The sequence below is a fragment of the Nematolebias whitei genome, chromosome 11 (genome assembly GCF_014905685.2).
Source record: "Nematolebias whitei isolate Nwh7 chromosome 11, NemWhi1, whole genome shotgun sequence".
Classification (NCBI taxonomy): domain Eukaryota; kingdom Metazoa; phylum Chordata; class Actinopteri; order Cyprinodontiformes; family Rivulidae; genus Nematolebias; species Nematolebias whitei.
The window spans coordinates 34,617,455-34,640,027 of NC_056508.1; the positions used below are offsets into that span (position 1 = coordinate 34,617,455).

General features: G+C 36.3%; 1 protein-coding gene across 1 annotated transcript in view; it reads left to right on the forward strand.

The window, feature by feature from the left end:
• cntn3a.1 (contactin 3a, tandem duplicate 1) overlaps window positions 1-22,573 on the forward strand; it is a 74,602-nt gene that overhangs the window by 32,855 nt on the left and 19,174 nt on the right. Inside the window, exons 8-11 of the mRNA XM_037684922.1 lie at window positions 128-267; window positions 6,395-6,524; window positions 9,468-9,618; window positions 15,280-15,407. Coding sequence (XP_037540850.1) covers window positions 128-267; window positions 6,395-6,524; window positions 9,468-9,618; window positions 15,280-15,407 — 549 coding nt within the window. The remainder of the gene's footprint in view (window positions 1-127; window positions 268-6,394; window positions 6,525-9,467; window positions 9,619-15,279; window positions 15,408-22,573) is intronic.

Consider the following 22,573-nt stretch of genomic DNA (forward strand, 5'->3'; position numbering starts at 1 on the left):
AGACTAATTGCCTGCTTGGTTGGTTTATTGATTTTTTTCTCTATAAAACTGCTGCTTTCAGGTCTTACTCAAGCATTTTTGTAGCGTGAAAGTGTTCATTTACAGTAAATGATTTGTGTCCTGGCAGCTCCACCACAGCTGATTGAGAAACCTCAGGATGTTCAGAAGACCATTGATGACACTCTAGTGTGGGAATGCAAAGCCAATGCAAAGCCCAAACCCTCATACCACTGGCTGAAAAATGGAGACCCTCTGGATCTCATGGAGGTACAGGATTTTTAAACCTTTTTTAAATTCATTAAGTAAACATAAAGGAGAACACATTTTTACTTTTGGCTATAGTATGAACAAAGATGCCCAAAACAAATAGGTTGACACAACAGTAAACCAGTGACCAGTTAAAGTGATGCAATCATATAAAACAAGAAAACCTGATAAATAATTGCATAGTTTGTTTTCTACTTTTCCCCACAGATTCTGGGTGAGGGTTTTGAACAAGTAAAATTTACCATTGTCCAAAATAAAATCAAACATGAAAATTAAAAAATAAAATAAAATAATGGAAGCAAGTAATATCTTTATGCTGCATGTTCAAACAGTGAACCACATTTCAACACACATTTTAAGACTTATAAGTTAAAAGCTGGGCTCCAAAACATCCACACTATAGAGGACAGATGTTCAACCTACCATTACATTATTTATGTCGGAGTTGTTATGAATGACCAAAAAAAGTGCCTCCTAAACAGTAATTCCTCACAAGTTTTTCAAATATCACCACAAAAAAGAACGTTTTTCTACAACTGATTGAAGTATCAATTTCCTTTCTATTTAAAAGTATTTCTACTTTTAGCAAATTGTCAATATTTTTCCATGAAAACAACCTTTAAACTGTTCATTGAATTGAAATAATTTGATATGCAAGTTGAAATATTATAGGATTGCAGAGAATCCTGGACCATTTTGCTCAAAGGATTCAGTGTTTGCATGATTCATCTTCATTTTGAACAAAGAAAGGCTTCTTATTCACAGGCATGCACTTGGCAAGAACTTCTCAATTTAAAATGGTTGTATTTACTTGAGACCAAATTTGGCAAAATAACTGTGTACAAGTGTTAGAGTGTGTGTCTGTGTGTTTTGATAAAAAGAAAACCAATGTGATGCTTTATTCTGTCTGCAATGAAGCAGACTGTCAACAATTTAGTTTTCAGTCTCCTATCTGCTAATCTGATTTTTATCATTAAGTCTTCTCCTGGGGGAGGCTAAAAAAACTTTTTTATTCAAAGTACATTTTAGATTTAGGCAATTTGCACTGTGCTTTGTGTTGTTATGCTTCTGGTATGTGTGTGCTTTCTGCCTAAAAAGCATGTCTCCAGTGGTTTTAGATCACTGACTATTGGTGTTTGAGTTAGGTTATTACATTAAAACTAGACTGCTGGTGTATTGTTGGGGATATACTTTGTATTTAAAGAATAAGAAAGGCAAACAATAATAAAATAAAATAAAATGCATAAAAAATTTCAGCAAATCAAAAATCAGTGAATATGCACAGAAGTGCTGATTCTCTAATAAAGATTTAAATTACTATTGTTGAATTTATGCACATAAATCTGCAAAACTGTTAGATCAAACATAAATTGTTTTAAAATTATTAGAAAATGTTTGACACTTGGATTCGTTCACATTTGTCTTATGGAGCTATTGTATGGTCACAGACACCTAACTACACATACCAAAAGCCAATCAGATTTCATCACTGTAATATTTTAGCTAAGTTCGGTATTCTAGATCTTTCCAGTTTTATAAATTCCTATTTTGTAAAATTGATCTTCAAATGCACGTTTCTTTCACTTTTGTAGCTTAATAATAGTTTTGGTTTTTATTTGCAGTATGATAAATGGCAGGAGCATAAATATACACTCAGTGTTTTGTTGTTCTTTTTTGTGCAAATAATACATTATTTTTTTGCGAATATGATATAGCGTCTTGAGTTCCTATGACGTCATTGACTAGTCAATGTTGACTTGACTTTTATCATGTTAAAGTTGACTTTTAAAAATATGTAGTCATTTAACCCCTAGTACAAAGTTCTCTCTCTTTGAGAGGATCCACAATTTGGAACTCACTCCATGTCAATTTAAAGTCTGTAACCAGATTCAGTATGTTTAAAAAACAAACTAAACTGTGGCTGTGTCAAAAACAGCATTGCACTCATGTTTAATGAATTTTATTGTTATGTTTTAATCCATTTGTATTATGTGTATGACTGTTTACCGTATGTTGTTAATATTATTCTTAATTATTTTACTCTTTTATTACTTTTCCACTTTCTAATTGTATCTTAGATATCCTGTTTATAAAAAATAAAAAAAACATCTAGGGACAAATGCTGCAAATTAGCTCACGCTATAAGAACCATGATACAGACATGGGACTTCTGCTTTATTCAGTTTCAATAAGATAGCTTATTGTGTGTCGGTCCCTATCAAATAAACTTAATAAAATAAAATAAATATCCAAAAACTCAAATTTTAGTCTGGATTAATATTTGTCACCTTAAACATTCTCTTTGTTATTTATTTTCATGTATATTTTTGTTTAGCTCATTTTCAATGGCTGACAAATATCACTGCCTCTTTTTGCTATATCTTGAACCACTTATCAACCCACCTGCACATCTCCAGTATTGATTTGTAAATACATTGTAAAAATTTATCTGGCAGATGGCCAATGTAGCATATTCTCTGTGCATGTGGCTATATTAATGAGGTGGGGTGTTACCATTTTCAAAATGCCACTGTCAACCGCAGCAACAGTAAATCAATTTCAAAACCCAAAGGTCAGCATTGTAAAGAGAGAAGAAGGAGGAGGAGAAGGCCAAGGGGGCCATTTGTTATTCCTCATTAGAATGGATCAGCCCTTTTTTCTTCCTCCCTGTTCTCCTCTTACCATCTCTGGCACTTCCTTTCTTTTTGCTCCTTTTCAAGTTTTTTTTCCCCATTTTTCCTCCTTTTCTATCTTTCTATCTCTCTGTTTTGCCCCCTTTCATGGGAATTAAATGGCACAAAAGAGGGCTGTCACTTCAAAATGTCACCCTGGCAAAACAAGGACCCACTTGGGCTTGTATTTTTCCGATATGCCACTAGCTTCCACTTTTAGTTATGCGCATGAGAGAGTGTAGTTTCCCTACTTTTGACCTATAAAGTCCCCTGCATGCCCTCTGCAGGGTTTTGTTTTTGGCTTCAGTCAGTTTAACAGCTACAGTAATGTCATTACACCTTCAGCATACAGGCAAAGCAACAATAGTGCATCCATGATTTGCGTTTTTACAGCATTTTAATGTTTTATTGAAATGGGAGAGGGGGTCATGCGTAATTAAACATAAAGATAAAGCAGATAAATGCTTCCAATCGTTTTCATTGCTAAATGATTGTCACTTGTGGGCACAGCTAACCAAAACATTAGCTTTCCTAACTCATATTTTGCTAACTAAAAGAATTAGCTTTGCTAATGCTAAACTGCCGAACAGGTATAAAATAAAATTGCGGAAATCTCTTCTTTATCTTTCTCCTTTGTCTTCCTCACATTGATGTGAAGGTTGTTTTTCCTGCACCAGCTCTCCAGGTGTTCCACCTCCTGCCTGTAGCTAGTCTCATCATGGTTTGGGATTCATCCCGCCACTGCTGTATCGTCTGCAAACTTTACAATTTGACAGCCTGGATGGGTAGGTGCACAGTCATACGTGAGCAGAGTGAATAGGAGAGGGCTCAGCACACAGCCCTGAAGGGAGCCATTGCTGAGGGTTTGATGGTGGACAACTGTCACTCAGTCTGCATTACACATTTTTGTCACTCCCTTCAGTTGCAGCTGTTTCGACCAATCACATATTGTCACATGCACACGTAGTAAGCCGATACAGTAGTCCCTCACTTATACGTTCCAGACACCCCGCAATAGGTGAAAATCCATAAAATAGAGACTTTTTTTTTGTATTTATTTATATATATATATATATATATTAAAGCTTTATTAACACTTCCCTCACTCTTGCAATGTTCTTAACAATGTTCTAAACTTTCTAAACACTTTAAAAGATCACTGTGAAAGAGAGCAGACATACTGATGTTGTGGTTACTAAGCCAGTCCAGGGGCGGATTGGCCATTGGGAGCACTGGGACATTTCCCAGTTGCCTGGCCCATTCAGTGATCTCCGGGGGCTGGACCAAAGTCTCGATTTGGGTCATGCTTCATTATTTTAAAACAATCCATGCCACTCACTCAGTTGTCTGTCTCACTGAAGAACCCACAGTAGTGATGGGGAAAGACAGACCCCCCCCCCCCCCCGGCCCCTTCCTTTCTCTTTCTGAGGTTGTGTGTCACAGCAGATCAGAGACACACAACAGGTTGCATGCCCGCCTGTTGTGTGTCTCTGCTCTGCGAGACAGCCTCAGAAAGAGAAAGGAGGGGGTGGGGGTGGGTTTGTCTTTCCCGCTACTGCTCAGGGAGTGGGCCAGGCCACCGGGAAATGTCCCGTTTCTCCCAATGGTCAGTCTGCCCCTCAGCACAATGCTCTGGTTGGTCGCCTTCCATCAATCAGCCAGTCATTTGTCATGTACAATCTTACATTGAAAACCCATGAAAGAGGGAGTCCGCAAAAATCGAATTGCGAAGTATTGAGGGGCTACTGTACCATGTCTAATGGACTCTTGAAGACACACCCAAATCATACAGAAACCAGCTTGTGAATATTGTTAGCTGACTTAAAGTTGGCAAAATCTAATTTAGCGGAAGCTAATTCCACTAACTTTTTCCAAAGTTGACGAAATGTTAATCCGCTAAATGAAAAATTTATTCCATTATTAGCTTTTAGCAGAACTGTGTCCACCACTGTAGATTGTATATGAGCCACAACTGGTTCTGAAGTTTTTATCAAAACAGCAGGGACAGAACAGTGTAGTGTGGCAGAAACCCACCTACTTACTAAGCTGCTCTTTATCTCTTTCATCCCCCCTGGCCTATGCACTTTGTAACCTAAAAAAGGACCATCTCTCACTATGACTTCTGACTCCTTTTTATTTCTTTTCTTTCTCTGTTACTTTGAGAAACACAGACCATAAAACACAGCTCTTTCCAGAAAAGAGACTTGTTCTGTTCCACTTCAAAATTGTTGCATCTATTCTCACCCAGGACCCCCTTTGGCGGAAGCCACTGTGCTAGTTCAGCCATGCGTAGCCATGTGTCCATCTGATGCATGCTTTAGCCAGCCTCAGAGGAAAATGTATTTGAAGATCCACAGCAGTGTCACTGACTGATGTTAAGGGATAGTTCTTGTCTTTTCCAATGACAGTGCTGTAATGATTTCAGACGACAGACAGACTGGCGGCAGGACCCTCTAGACTACTTTGTCAGTGACATTAAAAGGTCCAGGTACACTCAATGGAAAGATCAAGGGCGAGAACAATGAGTGCTGCCACACTTAAATTGACATAACTATAAAAAGGGAGTGGAAAGCACTGCTAAACCTTGTGAAGGTCAGAGGAGCACAGAAAAGAAAAGAACTGTTCAGGTGTGGTTCTCATTAAGTTTACGTTTTGTTGGTGTTTTTGAAGTTGCATGTACTGTAATTACTTTTAAACAAAGAATATCCCATGCACTTACTTTTTCTTTCTGACACCTGATTCCCTGTAATACTTGGTAAAGCACAAACAGCCGGCAGCTTTTTCTTGACAAATTACTCTGTGGTTTGACATCATCCGTTGTCTGAAAATGTTTCAGTGCAGAACAGAAGATGGTTACATCTAGTCACTATGGGCCTATTAAGACTTCAGAAAATTAAAAATGTTTCAATTATCAAGCTCCCAAAAGAGAGAAAATTGTAGTTATAGCTTGCATTAAACCAGGCAATTCATCATAGTGAACACACTTGGCATACAATTTTTAAGTGCCCATATATGGAGCTAATAACAAGCAACAATGATTTTTGTTGAACAGCCTTGCATTATCCTGTGGTATGCAAAGTATGTGATACTAATATGATGTTATTTTGAATACTAATATAATTCATGAAGATCCTTTATTTTTTTCTGTATCCTTTCATTAATAAAACTATGGTAAGAAGTTATTTATGTATTTATTTGTTTGTTTATTCAGGCATTCATTTATTTATGTATCTATTTAAAACATAAAAATGTAACAACATATTCTGTTAATTACACTAAAAACATCTCAGACAAACCAAAAGCAAAATGTAGTCTATTTAAAATGTTGGGGTTACTAAACTATTCTAATCTTTATCGTTATTTTTATATAATTTTTATATTATGATATTTTATACACAGTTGTTTGGGATTTATGTACATGTTCTTATTTCTACTTCTATGTATGTGTTAAACAGGACAGAGTTCAGGTAAATAATGGAGTGCTGACAATCAGCAGCCTAAATCTGGCAGACATTGGAATGTACCAGTGTGTGGCGGAGAACAAGCATGGTCGAATCTTCACCAACGCCGAGCTCCGTGTCATTGGTAAGACCCAACACACAAGGTTTTAATTGTTTCTCAGGATTTCCCTATTTTATACACGTGATTCCACACAGCATAGCTTACACATATTGTATTAGCTGCACGTCTACAATTTTCCATGTGGGTCATCAGAATATTATTTAAATCAAAAACATTATTTCTCTCGTTGACTGTTGCTGATACTTGTTAATCACAAAACAAATTGAAGAGATTATGTGACAATAGATTTGAGTTGTGTTTCCTAGTAAGTCATTTGTGAGGTTAGTAAAAAAAAAAAGAAAAAAAAAACCTTTTAGTATTCTATTAATAATGCTGCGTTTTACTATTTGTTATGTATTATATCTTGTTTTTTCATTTTAATTGTAAAACTATTTTATACCTAGTCAGTATTTACTACTAACTGTCTGTTATTATTAGATATTACTTTCAGTCTAAACTTTTTTGTACACAGCATCAAAAATATAGTGTCATTCTAAAACTGTGTACCAAAAAGAATGCATTCATTATTTTGTTTGTATTTCCCATAGTTTAATCAGTGGTTTCCCCCAGAAACTTTTGAATAAAGTAGATGTCATTTCCTGCATTCTGGTGTATGTTAACGAGTTGTTAATCATCTACATTATTTGTAAACACTTGATTTAATAACTTTTTTAGAGATCAACAAGAAGTAGCCTGACCAACAGCTCTCCTTATGTGAATAGAGCATGCTCTGCTTCTCTCACGCATCCTTGCACCTGCTCCAGTACTATCTTGATTGCCACTGACTTCATGTGTTTCAATTCTCGGTTGTTTAGTTGTACAATGAGAAGACTTTTTTTTTTTTTTTTATGAAAGTCAATTAGACTGTTTTTTCAACATTTTGCTCACTGTTGTTTTGCCATATTGGCGCTGTTGTTTTAATACGTGATGTACGTAATGTGATTATGCATCAAACATTTCTCTCATATTTTTAATAAATAATAAAAACGTTATTAATAACCCACTTAAACTGTAAAACTGATTTGCAATTTAGTTGAGTTTACTTATATTTTTTGTGTTTTTAATTAACTTGCCCATGACTGAACATTTATGGGTGCAGATCTTTTTAAGGGTAGAAGCGGAAATGCTTACTTGTAGGGGCAGCTCTTTTGTGATATTAGGAAGCTCGTAAGTGGCTGTTGTGTTTAAAATTAGTGTTTATGTAATTATTTTCAGGTTACATATCCAATATAGGTTTTATTCATTCAAGGCAGTCAAATTTGTTCATAACTTTATTATTAGTAAGCCTGAGAGTTACCAGATCCAATCAAACAGTTACTGGAACACACCCTGTCAAAATAAGAGAATTCCTGGATCCTGTTCCGGCAGGATCCTGTTCAAATTAAGCCCTGCAGTATATGTATCACAATAATAATATTACTAATTATCAAAGCAGGTACTGCAAGACATAAATCGTAGTTGATTCGGTCACAGAACTCTGCATTGGCAGTTTAATATCAAGGCATTGGTAAACCGTGGTATTAGGAGTCTGTCAGTCACTTCACTAACTTCCATAGCGGCTTTGTGTTGTTTAGAGACATAAATGGCTTTGACTGACAGCTCATGTAACTGCTTTTATATATGGTAGGCACTAGGCATTGCTGTACTGACAGAGTCACCGACTGGGTTTCCAGTACTATGCATGTATCTGGGGAAAAAAAAAATCAGAGAGTGAAAGGTACAAAAGTATCAGCTGTTTTGAACTATTGTTCAAACTCTTTTTGCATATTGGTCACAATTTTAAGGTGCATCTCTGTGAACAAAAGCTGTAACTACAGCTTAAAAAAATCTGACTATATAAAAAATTCCACCATAGTGATGTAAAACAAATAATTGGTTATTTTTATGTTGCAGAAGAAAACACAATCCACATGTTTCAAAACATTAGGGTTTAGTGTTTTCGGCTTCTAACGAGGTCAAACCCGGGAATGCAGACAAAAGAATAAAAAATAATTTATTAAGGCAAAACATAAAAAAAAATAAAAGGCTGACATGGCAGCGAAACAAAATATAATGAGGAAACACTGAGGAGAATCAGATCGACATGAAGCACAATAGCAGATGAGTGAGGGCAAGAATAGAGTTTAAATGGAACTGGGAGAAGTGATAAGTGGAAACAGTTGAGAGTCTAATGAGTACATGAGGATAATCAACTGTGTGGAAGAGCTGGGTGAGGTGAAAGTGCGGGTGACACAGGAAACATTGGGGAAAGTATTGAAAACAATCAGAGACAAATAACAAAATAAATCTAAACATGATAAACACAAAACCTACCAAAAACAATAGACACCATTCTTGACAAGTGTGATGTGCACACAGGTAGAAGTGTATCATCACACTAGTTTTAGGGCATGCACCAGTGCATGTTGACAGATGTTCAGCCTTGTCGTTAAAGCTAGGCAATGTGTTCACTTTGAAAAGCTTTTTGCTGAGTCTGTGCACATATAAAACAGCTCCAGATGACAGTGCATTAGTAATTAAGGCCTAAAGGAGCAACAACAAAGCCTCTCTCTCTCTCTTGTTTTACATTCTCTCATTTTTGCTGCTGAATCCCACAACACGACACAATTCTTAACGCAAAGACGTCTCTCTGAGGAAAATGCATAGCATTTGAAAAGAATTTCTTTTTACAAAAGAAAGAAAAAAAAATGAAAATGGTGTTGAGCTTCATGAATCTGCCACTGAATGTGTACAAACAAAAGCATGTGTGGAAAAAAAAAAACAGGAAGTGAGTGCTGACCTGCCTAATGGATGGAGTGACCTGCATGTTGCAGAAAGCTCCTGCACTCTCTTATGCTTTACCTCTACCCTGTTTTCTTGTGTTTTTCTCTTACCTCACTCGGTCAGTTTAACCTTTTCTTCTTTCCCTTCACCTCGAGTTTATTTTGCTACATTCACATTTTCGTCTTTTATATTTATTTTTTTCAGCCATTGCCCCAGACTTCTCCCAGAATCTGCTAAAGGCTCAAACCTTAGCACGACAAAGTGGCGATGTTCTGATCGAATGTAAGCCCAGAATGTCTCCTCGTGGCATTATTTCTTGGAGGAAAGGAAAAGAAGCTCTGCGAGAAAGTCACAGGTACAAAGTAAATTTGTGTTGACCTGTTAGTGCATCTAGTCTTCTTTATTTATTCATCTTTTTTTATTTTTTGCAAATTAATCTGTCATGAACCTGCTATTTTATTTTATTTTACCCTCCTATATATTACCCTCCTAGATGTTCATGGTGGCAAAATGTGAAGAACAGAATCACAGTGTGAGACAGTATAATTTGCATTACATAGTAGGTTCTACTCTTCAATACTTTCCTGTTATCTACATTTCTCTGCAGTACTCCATTGTATTTGCTCCTCTGGCTGGTTTCTTCTTTGTTTATTTAAGGTAATTGGGCGTTCCTAGACTGCAGCACTTGGATCGATGCTCTGATCCATCAGCTCATTAGCAGCATGTAAGGCCTGGAGGGTCATTAGAGCACAAGGCAAACGGTGATACAGACCACCACTGAGACACAGAAGAAACAAATAAAATACCCAAAAGGAATGATCAATGCATAGTCGCTGTTCTTACCTGCTTTTGTGAGGGTAACGGGACTACCAAGGGAATGAGCTGGACACCTTGTTTTATTAGAAATCTGGTTAAGGTGAGATGAATGCAATAATTCTGTGTGGAGAAAGGAGATGGAAAAGGGAAAACAAATGTAGTCAAGAAAGGAAAGGCAATTCTTTTGCTGAAAACGTAATCTAGTCAAAGTAGTAATAATATGTCAACATTCAGGGACTGATCAGAATTTATACCATTTTTACCCACAGTCCAGTAAACAGGGACTCATTGGTAAAAGACTGAAATAGTCTAGTTATATTTGCAAAGAAAGCAGAAAAATGTATTTGGATGTAAAGGCGATTACACAAACAAGCAGAAATTGTAAATATTCTCCTCTGCAATGTCACAGTTTGGTGATATTTTCTACTTTTGCGGTTCTCACAAACTTTTAAGTATTCAACTTGATTAATCTGGGAGTGGCAGAAATATCCTGATGTGTTGCTCTTCAGTTGTTGCTGTCAGGAGAGATACTTCCTTTTTTTGTTTTTGTGTGCTTGCATTTAGCGGGAGATCTTCTTTTTACCCCGACCTTGCATTGCACAGTACAAACTGTGGTCTATGCAAATGACTCCTTTTCTGTTTGACAACATCTTTATTTTTAGCAGGAGTGTACCAGCAAGAGGCAGCGCACACAAGCTGATAACATGCTGTGATTTGGTGGGGGTTCATATTTCTGATTTGATATAGGATTAATTGTTCAACAAGCTCAGCAGCTTTTCCACTTCAAATTCCTGGTAAATTCATCTTAACACACAGCGTGGGCGCCACAGGTTTAGTCATCTGTTACCTCCACCTGCCTGACAGCAGGTTTGGGGAAATGGAACATTCAGTTGTATTCCTAATTCCAAATCTGGGTTTAGACATATAGTTTGGATGACAATATATGTTTTATTTGAAGGATATCTGCACAATTGGCAGCAAGAGTACATGTACCTAATGCCTGCTAAATGTTTATCCCAGGTCGTAGATTTATCAACCTGTCAAGTATTGAAAGAAAACTGCGTCCACAGAGCACTGTGCGATTTCAATCACAGCCATGAAGGCAAGATTTCCTTATGAGATTTAATATTAGACCCTTACACTGAAGTGAATAAGCTGTGTGCAAGAGGCTAAGTTTTTTACATTATTGCAACATTTTTCACGAGCCTGTTCTCTTGTTCCTGGCTTGTTGGCATTTACTTTTCTCCACATTGAAATGAGGTTGTTACCGCTGCTATTACAGCAGTGTCACAATACTAATCCTTCCCACTGGCTCAGCCCAAGTACCCATAATTCTTTCTAATCATCCAGGGATAATGTCTTCAAGGATCTGAAGTAGAAGACAACATATCATCTAAGAACAATGCAGAATCTGATTAGTTAATAAAATCATGCTAGGGCATTACCTTAGTCGGCTCATATCCAATACATGTATAACAAGATTGTCTTATAATGGGCACTTAAAGTATGCAGGAAACTATGAGGTTAGCAATAAAGTGCTTACCGTAATTAAATTTTATTGCTGACCACTGCCAGCAATTGCAAAACGGATATAAGAAATAGCTCTCAGGAACATTACCCTGAGATAGAACTACTGTGTTTAAGATTGTTATGCTAAACAAAATCTATTGTGCTTTTGTTGAAGCGTGAATCAATTCAAAATCCTGCTACAGGGATGCAGAAAATTTCCAGTTGTGTCGCATTTCAAGTGAAAGATTTAAGCAGCACTTGAGAACATTGCAAGTTGTTTGTAATGTACTGCCTTAATTATACAGTCCTTTTTAAGTGGTTAAAATAATGTTTTCATTTGAAGGCTCTTGGTTTTTGTTACACCACAGAGAGACTTTTAAATTACCACCAATAGCTCACTTTAATACCAGACAGTAAAGTTGAGCTAAAGTGCCTGTTTACTCTATCACACCACTTCTGCTTTTATGTACGCTACACATTTCACCAATACTTTAATTGCTTTAGGGCAGCCTTTGGGAAAAAGGGATCAAAGTGAGAGCATTTCTGACAAATATTGCTCTTTGCATCTCTATCTTACGTTGTTCCTTTGTAGCTTTTGGTGAGGCGGGAACCTGACAGTTTTTTGCACCATTTAATGGCAAGTCTTATCTCTGTGACATCTCATATCCATAACTCTTTGTTATAGCCCATTACAAAGAAAGCCCTCAGTTCACTGAGGAGAATATATGTGTGACTCTGTGGGGACTAGGTACAATTGTAAGAAGAAATGTATTTTAATTATTCAGCCTTTAAAGCAATATGGGTCATTTTGAATCATTTAGAAAGACCAATTCTAGCTCAAAGGGATTCTGTAAAAAGCTATGTTGAAGTTATTGTATGTATGTGTGTATGTGTGCAAATGTGTCGCAACCTCATTACAGTCTTCTAGTTTGAACAAAGAGAGGTTTTGGTAAGGGTTTATGTTCAAGGGAAAAGGCATTTTTTTGTAAGATAATTTTTTTAAGGATGCAACTGTGGTTGAGAAATCACTAAAAACTGTAATCTCAATTATTAGAATATATTATATTGAAATTATCCTGACCTTTCTGATTGAGGAAAGTAACCCAAGAGAGGGCCTAGTAAATCTTTATGTTTCAACAGTAATTGTGTTTTTACATTTTCTGATTTGCATTAACAGCAATGGAAGTAATACTTTTATTCCTTTTTTTCACTAGAGTTTTGAACATTATATGTTATTTAGGAAATCAGTCAAGCAGCTGTTTCACATCTGGAGATATTATTCTGATTACATAATGCTTTTTGGATTTGTAACACCATGCTAAAATAATTATTTTAAAGCAGTGCTTTTCAGTTTTAACAGTGGGAAATATAAACAGTACCTTATTGAACAATGTTTATGTTTATTAATTAATTAATTAATTAATTTATCTTAGTGGCTCAGTTGGTTAGAGCTGTTGCCTCTCAGCAAGAAGGTTGCTGGTTCAAATCCTGACCTGGGGCTTTTTTGGACGGAGTTTTCATGTTCTCTCTGTGCATGTGTTAGTTTTCTCTGGGTACTCTGGTTTCCTCCCACAGACCAAAAACATGCATGTTAGGCTGATTGGTAACTCTAAATTGTCCCTAAGTGTGAGTGAGAGAGTGAATGGTTGTTTGTCTTTATATGTCCCTGTGATGGACTTGCAACCTGTCCAGGGTGTCCCCCGCCTCTCGTACAGTGATGGCCGGACGTGGGCACCAGTGACCTCCGCGACCCGAAAAGGAAGAAGCGGGTTAAGATAATAGATGGATGGATGGATGGATGGATATTCAAGTCACTGTAGTAGAATAGTGTGATCAACTGTATCAAATGCAGCTCTGAGGTCTAATAGGACCAGTGTAGATACAAGTTCATTGTCAGAGGCCATGAGAATATCATTTGTAACTTTCACCAGTGCAGTTTCAGTGCTGTGGTGAGCTCTAAACCATGACTGAAACTCCTCAAACCGATTATTTCTTTGCAGATGTTCGTGCAACTGACCTACAACTATTTTCTCTAGAATTTTTTAGATGAAAATTAGATTAAATATAGATCTATAATTGGTTAGGATTCATGAGTCAAGGTTATGTTTCTTAAGTAAAGGTTTAATTACAGCCATGTTAAAAAGCTGCTTAAAACGTTACTTCAATAAAAATCACTTTAGTCACCCATGTATTGATTCATATGGAGATAAAGTAATAATTATGTACATACTGTAATTACCTGGTGGTGGATGGGTTAAATGCTGAGACTAATTTCGCCATTGTATGGAAACATACAGTGCTGACATTGTGATGACATTATTATTATTATTATTATTATTATATTTCATAAGTCAACTTTCCAATAACATTTAAACAGTAAAAGAAACATTTTGCAGGTAAGTCATTTATGGTATTTGTTGTTAAAAGAGAAAACAAAGAAATAGTGTTTTGTGTTTTTTCCCCAAAACCAACTGAAATGTGCTACCAGTGAGCACAAAAACATCAAATATGAATGGCTGGTATTAAAACCCAATCATTTAGAATCACACTGAACAAGGCTGATGATAATGTTTTGATTAAATATGGGTTTTAAGCAAATGCTTTTTATGCCACTGTCTACATTTTGAAGAAATGAATAGATCCTTTCAGGTTTTAATTGGATAATTTTGTGCAGCTTTGGCTTGGTTTTTTCACAAACGTATAAAATAATGTCTCTTTGGCATTTACTCATTGATTATTTTGTGCCTCAATCCTGCAAACCTGTATTTTTTTTTTTCATGAAATGTTTGACTGTCACAAATATTTGTGAAGCTAACCAACTTTAAAAAAAAAAAAAAAAAAAACTTAATACTTTCTTTGTGCAATCTTATCCTTGGCTCAGATCACTCTAGAAAGAGAGGTGTAGCAAGATGAATGCTATAATGCATTTTCTTTTTAAAAGTTGTTTGTGCTTCATTGATGTTTTCAAGCTTATTCATTTCTGACATAAGTTCTGCGTCAACATTGACTACTTTCACCAATCCATTAAAACTAACATTATAAAGGTTTAATTTTTCTACTTCAATATGTGCCCTGACCCTGTTAAATAAACCTGCATGGACTGAGGTAGAAAATGTTTGTTTGTTTTATTGGCTTGCTATATATTTTTTCCATTCCTTCGTCAATGTTTTAGCTGCTTTTCTTTTCTGGGTTGCCAGGGAGCTGGTGCTTATCTCCAGCAGTCTTTGTGTGAGAGGTGGGATGCACCCTGGACAGGTTGCTATATACAAAGTACTAGAAAGCAAAAATAAAATAAAAAAGCTACTTATTCTGTGTTATATAAATTAAAGTTATAAAATGTACATTTTTATTTCACTGTGTAGTTTTGTGTGCACTTTTCGTATGATCTTTTGATCACCTTAGTATTCACTTTACCTCAGAATGAGGTGGTTGCCTCAAAGTGATTTTGCTCTGCTCTTATCAGCTTGGTGGCGACAGATCAAACAGTAACTCTTCAAACTCGCATCAGACCGAGTCTCGAGCTAATGAAAACTTCAGACATGAGTTTGAATGTTTGGGGACTTTGAACTTGTTATTTCACTTTTTGATATGGAGCACTTGGAAATATATATATATAATATATATATATATATATATATATATATATATATATATATATATATAATTTTTTTTTCTCTCTCTCTTTCTACAGAATTATGGTGTTGGATAGTGGAAGCCTTCGGATATCTAACGTTACGAAAATAGATGCAGGACTCTATACGTGTGTAGCCAGAAACCAGTTTGGAGTGGCAAGCAGTTCTGGCAGCCTTTTGGTTAAAGGTGAGTGTCTGGCTGATAAATCACTGATAAATTATATTTGTAATAAGGAAGCATCACATAATTAATGTTGTCACTCATAAAACTGAAGTAACACTTCTGCTCGGCTGCAGAAATGTGGTGAAAACAACATGCCATTTAAAACTGACACTAAACATTAAAGCACGTCCGATGGCCAAACTGTAAAGCAGACTTGCTTTAGATATACTTTTGTCTTATGTTTTTGCAGAAATAAGCCGAAAAAAGTTGAAGATGCATTTTTCATATGTCAGCAGTTTGAGTGACTCTACTATAAATACACAGTGGTCTACTGTAAGCTGGTTTAAGCAGCTGCTGCTGCGTCTTCATTTTCCTACTTGGTAGTTGAGGGGTATGCGCTGGCACCACTGTGCATCTGATGTTTGTTAAAGCTGACTAGTGTAAAATGACGTTTGCTGTTAGTTGTTGTCTTCAAGTCACACTTGAGTATTTCTACTGATTTGATGGCATACAACATCCTGCTCAGGTTGTCACTGTCACCTGAGGATGTTCTGGGTATGTAACATAGTTAAATTAGATATGTTGTCCCAGAATTTTGGCAGCTAGAATTACTACAATTGCTGATGTGTTCCGAAGAGTTACAAATTATAGTAGTGTGCTATGTGTTGTTGTTTGTGTATGATTCTGTACAATGACAAAATTAGTTGTCTACATTTAACCCATCACACATGAGATACACCAAGGTGGAGCAGTGGTGGAGACATGTGGGCATGGCGGGGAGTTGTGCCTGCGACTTTCTGGTCCCAGGTCAGCTGCCCTACCTCTACCCCATCTCGGCCTCCAAATTATAATTATAATTCTCTGGAAAATATCAGCTGGAGTCCCAGGAGAAATTTGAGCATTTCATGAAGGGCATTGGGCTTCCTGATGACCTCATCCAGAAAGGAAAAGACATCAAGAGCATCTCTGAAATTGAAGAGAATAGTGACCACTTCAAGATCTCCATCACTACTGACTCAAAAGTAATGGCCAATGAGTTCACAATTGGTCAGGAGACTGAGCTGGAGACTATGACTGGAGAGAAGGTCAAGAGGGTGGTTCAACAAGATGGCGGCAAGCTGAAGGTTTCTCTGAAGGGAATTGTCTATCAGAGAAATGGCAGATCAGAACGCAATTGTAAATATAATACTTATTGGTGGTGTTGTATACGAGAGGATAAGCAAACATGTAACTGTTTACACTTAGGACAATTAAAAAATATTTTAAGAAGGCGGGGGGATAGTGAAGAGGCAGGACAGCCAATTTGGGACCAGAAAGCCACAAATTCAACTCCCCACCATGTCCACACATCATCGTGTCCTTGAGCAAGACACCCAATCCCTAATTGCTCCCCGGACACTTGTATAGCTGCCTGCTGCTCCACCTGGGTGTATCTCACATGTGATAAATGCAGAGAACTAATTCCATCATTGTATGGAAGCACACAATGAAGACAATACATTATTTCACTACTTTCAAACCATCAATGACCAAACCAAATATTATAACCATCATGCAGGTAAAAACGTAAGCTTAAAAAAAAAAAAACTGATTTCAGTCTCAAGGAGGTGTCAGAGTAACCTTAAGCTGATCATATGAAAGCAGTTAATAACAATGTATGAGGTGGAAAGGACATTCAGCTTGAAAACAAATCAAAGCAGTTTAAACACACAGGTTGAAATATATGTTTTACATACTTAAATATAGTAACAGCAACACATTTAACCTGTTTTCTTGGCATGAGAGATGGCAAAGAGAAAGTGTAAATGAAGAAAAAGAGTGTTGGCAAAGAGGAACACAGGACTTGGTGAGTGTTGTAAAAATAGGCTGAATCCTTCTACAGTGGCAAACATGGATACATTTATTGACTGCAACCATTGTATTTTGGTCTTACATTCACATTAAAGCTGAATGGGCATCAAAGCAGATAAGATAGAAAAGCCACTGATGTGAATGAAAAGCTGTCAGAGTACGCAGACTGGACTCCGCTGTTACTGGAGGGTAGAACAGAGGGATAATCCATGGATCTGATAAGGTTTTCATTTTGGTTTCCATCGTGTAGTATCCTCAGATGACAGCTTCCAGTTTTTTTTTTTCAAATGTTTGTTTTTATAAATGCAATCTCACGATTATACTTTGAGTGCCAATTTTCCTGAGGAAAGCGACAACATAGCCAAGAATTGATAATATAAGTGCTATAGATATATGAATATTCCTCTTTTACTTCTAATTTTTGAGGAAAATTATGCAAGCAATTTGTTTAGCAAGACGTAAACTTAAATAAATGTTATAAGGATTTTTAGTGTGGTTTTATTTGTTTTGGACATTATTTTCAAGCTGCCCAATGGTCGACAGAATTTGTTGTCCTCCTTTTGGCGTTTTTGGTCCTCTAGCTGTCAGTACAAGCCCAAGTGTCTGTCATGCCAAGCCATTCTTGGCCCGCCTCGTCTTCTTCTTTTGAGTTCTGCCAATTGTGTCCTTTTGTTTTAGTAAATATAACCTCTTTACAGTATCTGTCTCTATTTTTTATCCATGCAAAGGACTTAATTTTATCTTTAAGCTTTCAGTTTGTCTGTCTTGGTTTGCAAAGTTTTGTTTTTATTACTCCTATGAGGATTTCCTCTTTAACTGATGTCAGCATTTCATGAGTGCATGTTGACTCTGTGTTTGCTCTCAAATCAAGTTGTGTTTCCATGATTTTAGCTCATTGCAGATTTTTAGATATCAAGGCACGCAGCAGTTCTAGAACCAGATCTACCTCAGCTGCTGCAGACTGATTCAAGTGTTTGAAAAGGGTGCATGTCACGATTTGAAAAGTTATTTGGAGATAAATAAATCCCTATAGCCCATATATAGTCTATAAGTCTGTAAATACATGTATTGCACATTCACACAAAGGCACAGTTTTTTAAATTCAATAAATTATTCATATTGACTCCTTAAAAGGCCAAAGGAAATAGTTATTCTGTAAACTAAAAAGCCTCTAAACAACATTAAAGTTCTTCTTTTGTTTCCTTATTTTTTACTTGAGCAGAACCTATCTCCTCTGACTGTTTTTTATTTTTTAACGTCTTCAGTCAACACTTATGTCTTATCTTATCTGTGAGATGAGAAATAAAAAGATTTACTTTTCAAAATAGTACTTTCAAAAACATTTCTCAAAATCTTGTTTGATCATAAAACTTTATTTTTTCATATTTTCCGTACCATGAGTTTGTTTCAGTAGCTTCCTGCCTTTCACTGTTGCTCTGTGGTTTCCTCATCACTAGTTATTGGGTTTTATACAATAATGCATGCTGAGAAATTTAGTATATAATATCAACAAAAAATATGGTCTGGTCTTGACTTTTTACGTCATAAATATCTTATCATGTTTAGTTTTATTATAAAAAACAGTTTTTCCAATCAATACAACACTAACAAATAAAGTCTGTTTGACAGCACAGCTGCTGTGTTCCCATTTTCAGAAGTCAACTGTCCATCAAGCTTTTTGATGAGGTTATTCAGCTGGACATGATTCCAGTTTGAAAGTGATCGTATTCTTCCACCTGACCACTCCCAGGAGTCTCTGAAAAGACCAGTCTCACACTTTGTGTCCTTTTGATACCAGCTCTTTTATTGTTTGGTTCTCCATTCCAATTCTCTCTGTGAGCAGGTCTGAGTGGCACACTCTGAAGTGTTTGGCTTCGACCCATTGGTACTTTTGGACCAACAAATCTGGGAGCTTGCCTAAGGGAAACAGGGACTGGGAAGTTTCTCAAACGACTACATACATTCCAGGGTTTTTCTCTGGTTATATTTGAACTCTTGATAGAAACTCTGTAGTGTTGTCAACTCTGGCCAGAGATAGTAAATGGGTCAAAATCACAATGTGTCTGAATGTTTATGAAGCATTCACACTGTTGTGATCCATTTTTCCTCCGTACAATTTTCGGCATCTTTCTTTTTTCCACAATTTTTGTGCTATTTCAAAAAATCATATATTAAAAAGTTGAGCTCTTTCATGACAATCCTGATATGATTCTTAGTATCGGTTCAACTTCAGGTTTTAGGAAATTTAGCCTTTTATGTTATTTTATCTCAGAAAATGAATTGAGCTAATTTTACATCCTTCACATCTTTAGATCAGTTTACAACCTTTTACTGCTCCTTTCACATTTTGTTCTGGTTCAGATTCTTTTAGTTTCCTTGTGCAAATGTAAACTTTTGTAAAGCTACTTTCATCTAATTTTAGCTGTTTTTTCCCCAGTTGTTTTGTGCTCCTTTCTGATTCTTTCTGAAAACAACATTTTTGTGCTTCTAACTTCTTTTTGCTAATTTCAGATTGTTATGTTCCTTTCAGCTCATTTCTGAAAGTTTAATCTTTTCTACTATTTCAGCTACTATTTAGCTGTTCTTATGCTAATTTGAGCTTTTTCAGCTAATTACACATTTTTTGCACTCATTTCAAAATTTTTCAGCCTAATTTAATGTGCTCTACCCTTTTCCTTATGCAGTAAGTTAAGCATCTTTCTGCTTTTTCAGCTACTTTTCAGCAGTTTTTTTTTGTTTGTTTGTTTACACATTTAAGCTTTTTTCAGATAATTTTCACTTTTTTTGTGCTCATTTCTGCTTCTTTCAGCCTAATTGGGCACAATTGTGTTCTCTCCAGTACCTTCTGGTAACTTAAGCTTCTTTCTACTTTGTTTTAGCTGCAATTCTGCTGTATTTTTGTTAATTTCTGTTTTTTTTTTGTTTCCCCCATGTAATTTCCACTTTTTTGTGCTCATTTCTGCTTCTTTCAGCTTAATTGGGCAAACACATGTTCTTTCTGCTTTCTTCTGCTATTTTAAGCTCATTCTACCTTTTCAGATACCTTTTCAAAATCTTTAGTTCAGCTGTTTTCAGATAAATTCAAGTTTTTCCATGGCAATTTTTGCTACTTTCAACACAATTTAACAATCTTTAATCTTTATATTTATGGTAATTTCAGCTTGTCATGCTCCTTTCAGCTTTTTTCTGCTATTTCAGCTACTATTTAGCTATTTACTATTTATGCAAATGTTAGCCTTTTCCTCTAATTCCATATTTTAGCTCATTTCAGCTTTTTCTTTTGTTGCTAATTTCAGGTTTTTCATCTAATTTACTAACTTTGTGCTCATTTAATTCAGAAAAATGTGTTCTTTCTTCAGCTAATTAAGGCTTGTTTTTTTTCAGCTACAGTTCAACATGTTATATTTTTTAGCAAATTTCTGCTGTTTTTCAGCAAATTCTTCTGCAATAAGCATTCACACTGCATTTTCACAAGATATGCAAATTCTCTATTTACTTCCTTATTACTCAAAGGCTACAGTTTACTGTTACTCTCTTTCTATTTAAATAAATTTATTTTAGTGTAAAAATATGTTGATTACACGTGAGATTTTAATTTATTTGTCAAGAACAGGTTTTTGGATTCTTAATAAGTCAGACACAGGAGTGCAAAAACAAGAAGAGTTTTTTATTAATTAGGCTGCTGGTTGCTGGAGTCAGGGCGCAAGGAAGGAGTCCAATCTTCTCAGTCTGTACGTGGCAGGTGAAATTCAGAGGCGTGGTCCAATGGTCGTAGCGGGGGTCAAGCACGTTGAAGCAGAGAAGCGAGAACAGGGTCGAGTTGTGATCCAAAAGAGTAGCCAAGAGAGAGCAAGAGTCGTTACTGTGGTCAGATATGCAGACAAATCCAGAAAGGGGCAAGGCGAGGGGTAAAAAAACAGGCGAGTGTTCAAAGCAAGACAAGGCAAGGATACAAAGCAATGGAACAAGATACTATGATTAAAGGCTTCACTATCAGGGACCATGAGTGGTGTAATAATTCGGCTCTGGTGGAGAGAGAGAATGGAGCTTATAAAGGGTGCAGAGCAGGTGAACTAGATGAGCTGAAGCAGCTGAGTGGAATCAGGGCTGGTTGCTGAGATAAACAAGGGGGGCGTGGCATGGCTGGGGAGTAGGCTTGAACTGGAGATGGGTGATAGGCATTACAAAGCAGAGGAAGAGGAACTATGGCAGTGGGGGCCGCTGACCATTACATTATTATAATGTTTTTATAAGACAGATCCCATGGTTTATGTCACAAAACCAACCAATCAGATAAACCAAGTGGAAATAAATCTAACCTGTCTGTTAAAACCAGTACACAAGTAAATAACGCTCATTGGTAAAACTTTTCTTTTGTGGACACATTTAGCAAGGAGAATGTGATCTTGTGAGTCTCACATGAATCCAGCTTTACAAAGTGAGAGTTTTACTTTTATTTTAGCATGTTCAGCCAATCACAGTACTCTTTTTTTTTTTTTTTTTTTGTCTGAACTTTATGTTCACCTATGCTTGGATAGTTTGCACTTTGAAGTATAAGATTAAAACAATCCTATAAACAGATACTTATGCAATCATCAGCAGTTCCTTGTGTGTGATTAAAAAAAAAGTTTTCTTTCGCCAAACCTAAACTTATAAAATTTGCATTTGGTTTCAGAAGCTATTAATGTCGCAGAGGTATTAATGATTAGTTCAGGGCAGCTTCCAACTGACCAATCAGAGCAGGAGCAACATAAGGGACATTGGCTTACACAGCCCTTTTCTTATGTAGCTCCATATTAAAAAGGCACAAATGTTGCCACAATGGTAGACGAGATGAATGCACTGTTGTAGGCAAACTTACAGAAATAATTCTTCTGGACTGGGAATGACAATAATAAGATGGAGTTGTCACTCAATAATTATTAGTCAGGGAATATAAAACAAATGTGATTCCAGCTGAGTGACAATATCTAGAAGAAGTGAGACATGAGGCTCATTGCCTCCATGTGCCACCATGTTTAATTCATAGGTGTTTTTCTCTGTGGCTCATAGCCATGCTTGGTTTGTTTAAGGTTTCAATCTGTTTAAATTGCACACTTCTGCCGAGCAAGGAATTTTCATGGGCTTTCTAAAGAGCAAAGTCAACAACGATGCTCTATTAAAATGCCTTTCGGTGATTCCTTTTCACAAGTTTTATTTTGAATTGCAAATGGATTCATAAAAACATCCAATTTTTTCTCTTATTTTTCTCCCCCACGTTGCCTTTTTACATGTGCGATCAGTCTTTTGTAGTGTAGTGAACCTGATCTGACCCTTATCTGACCTCAAATCTACCAGAT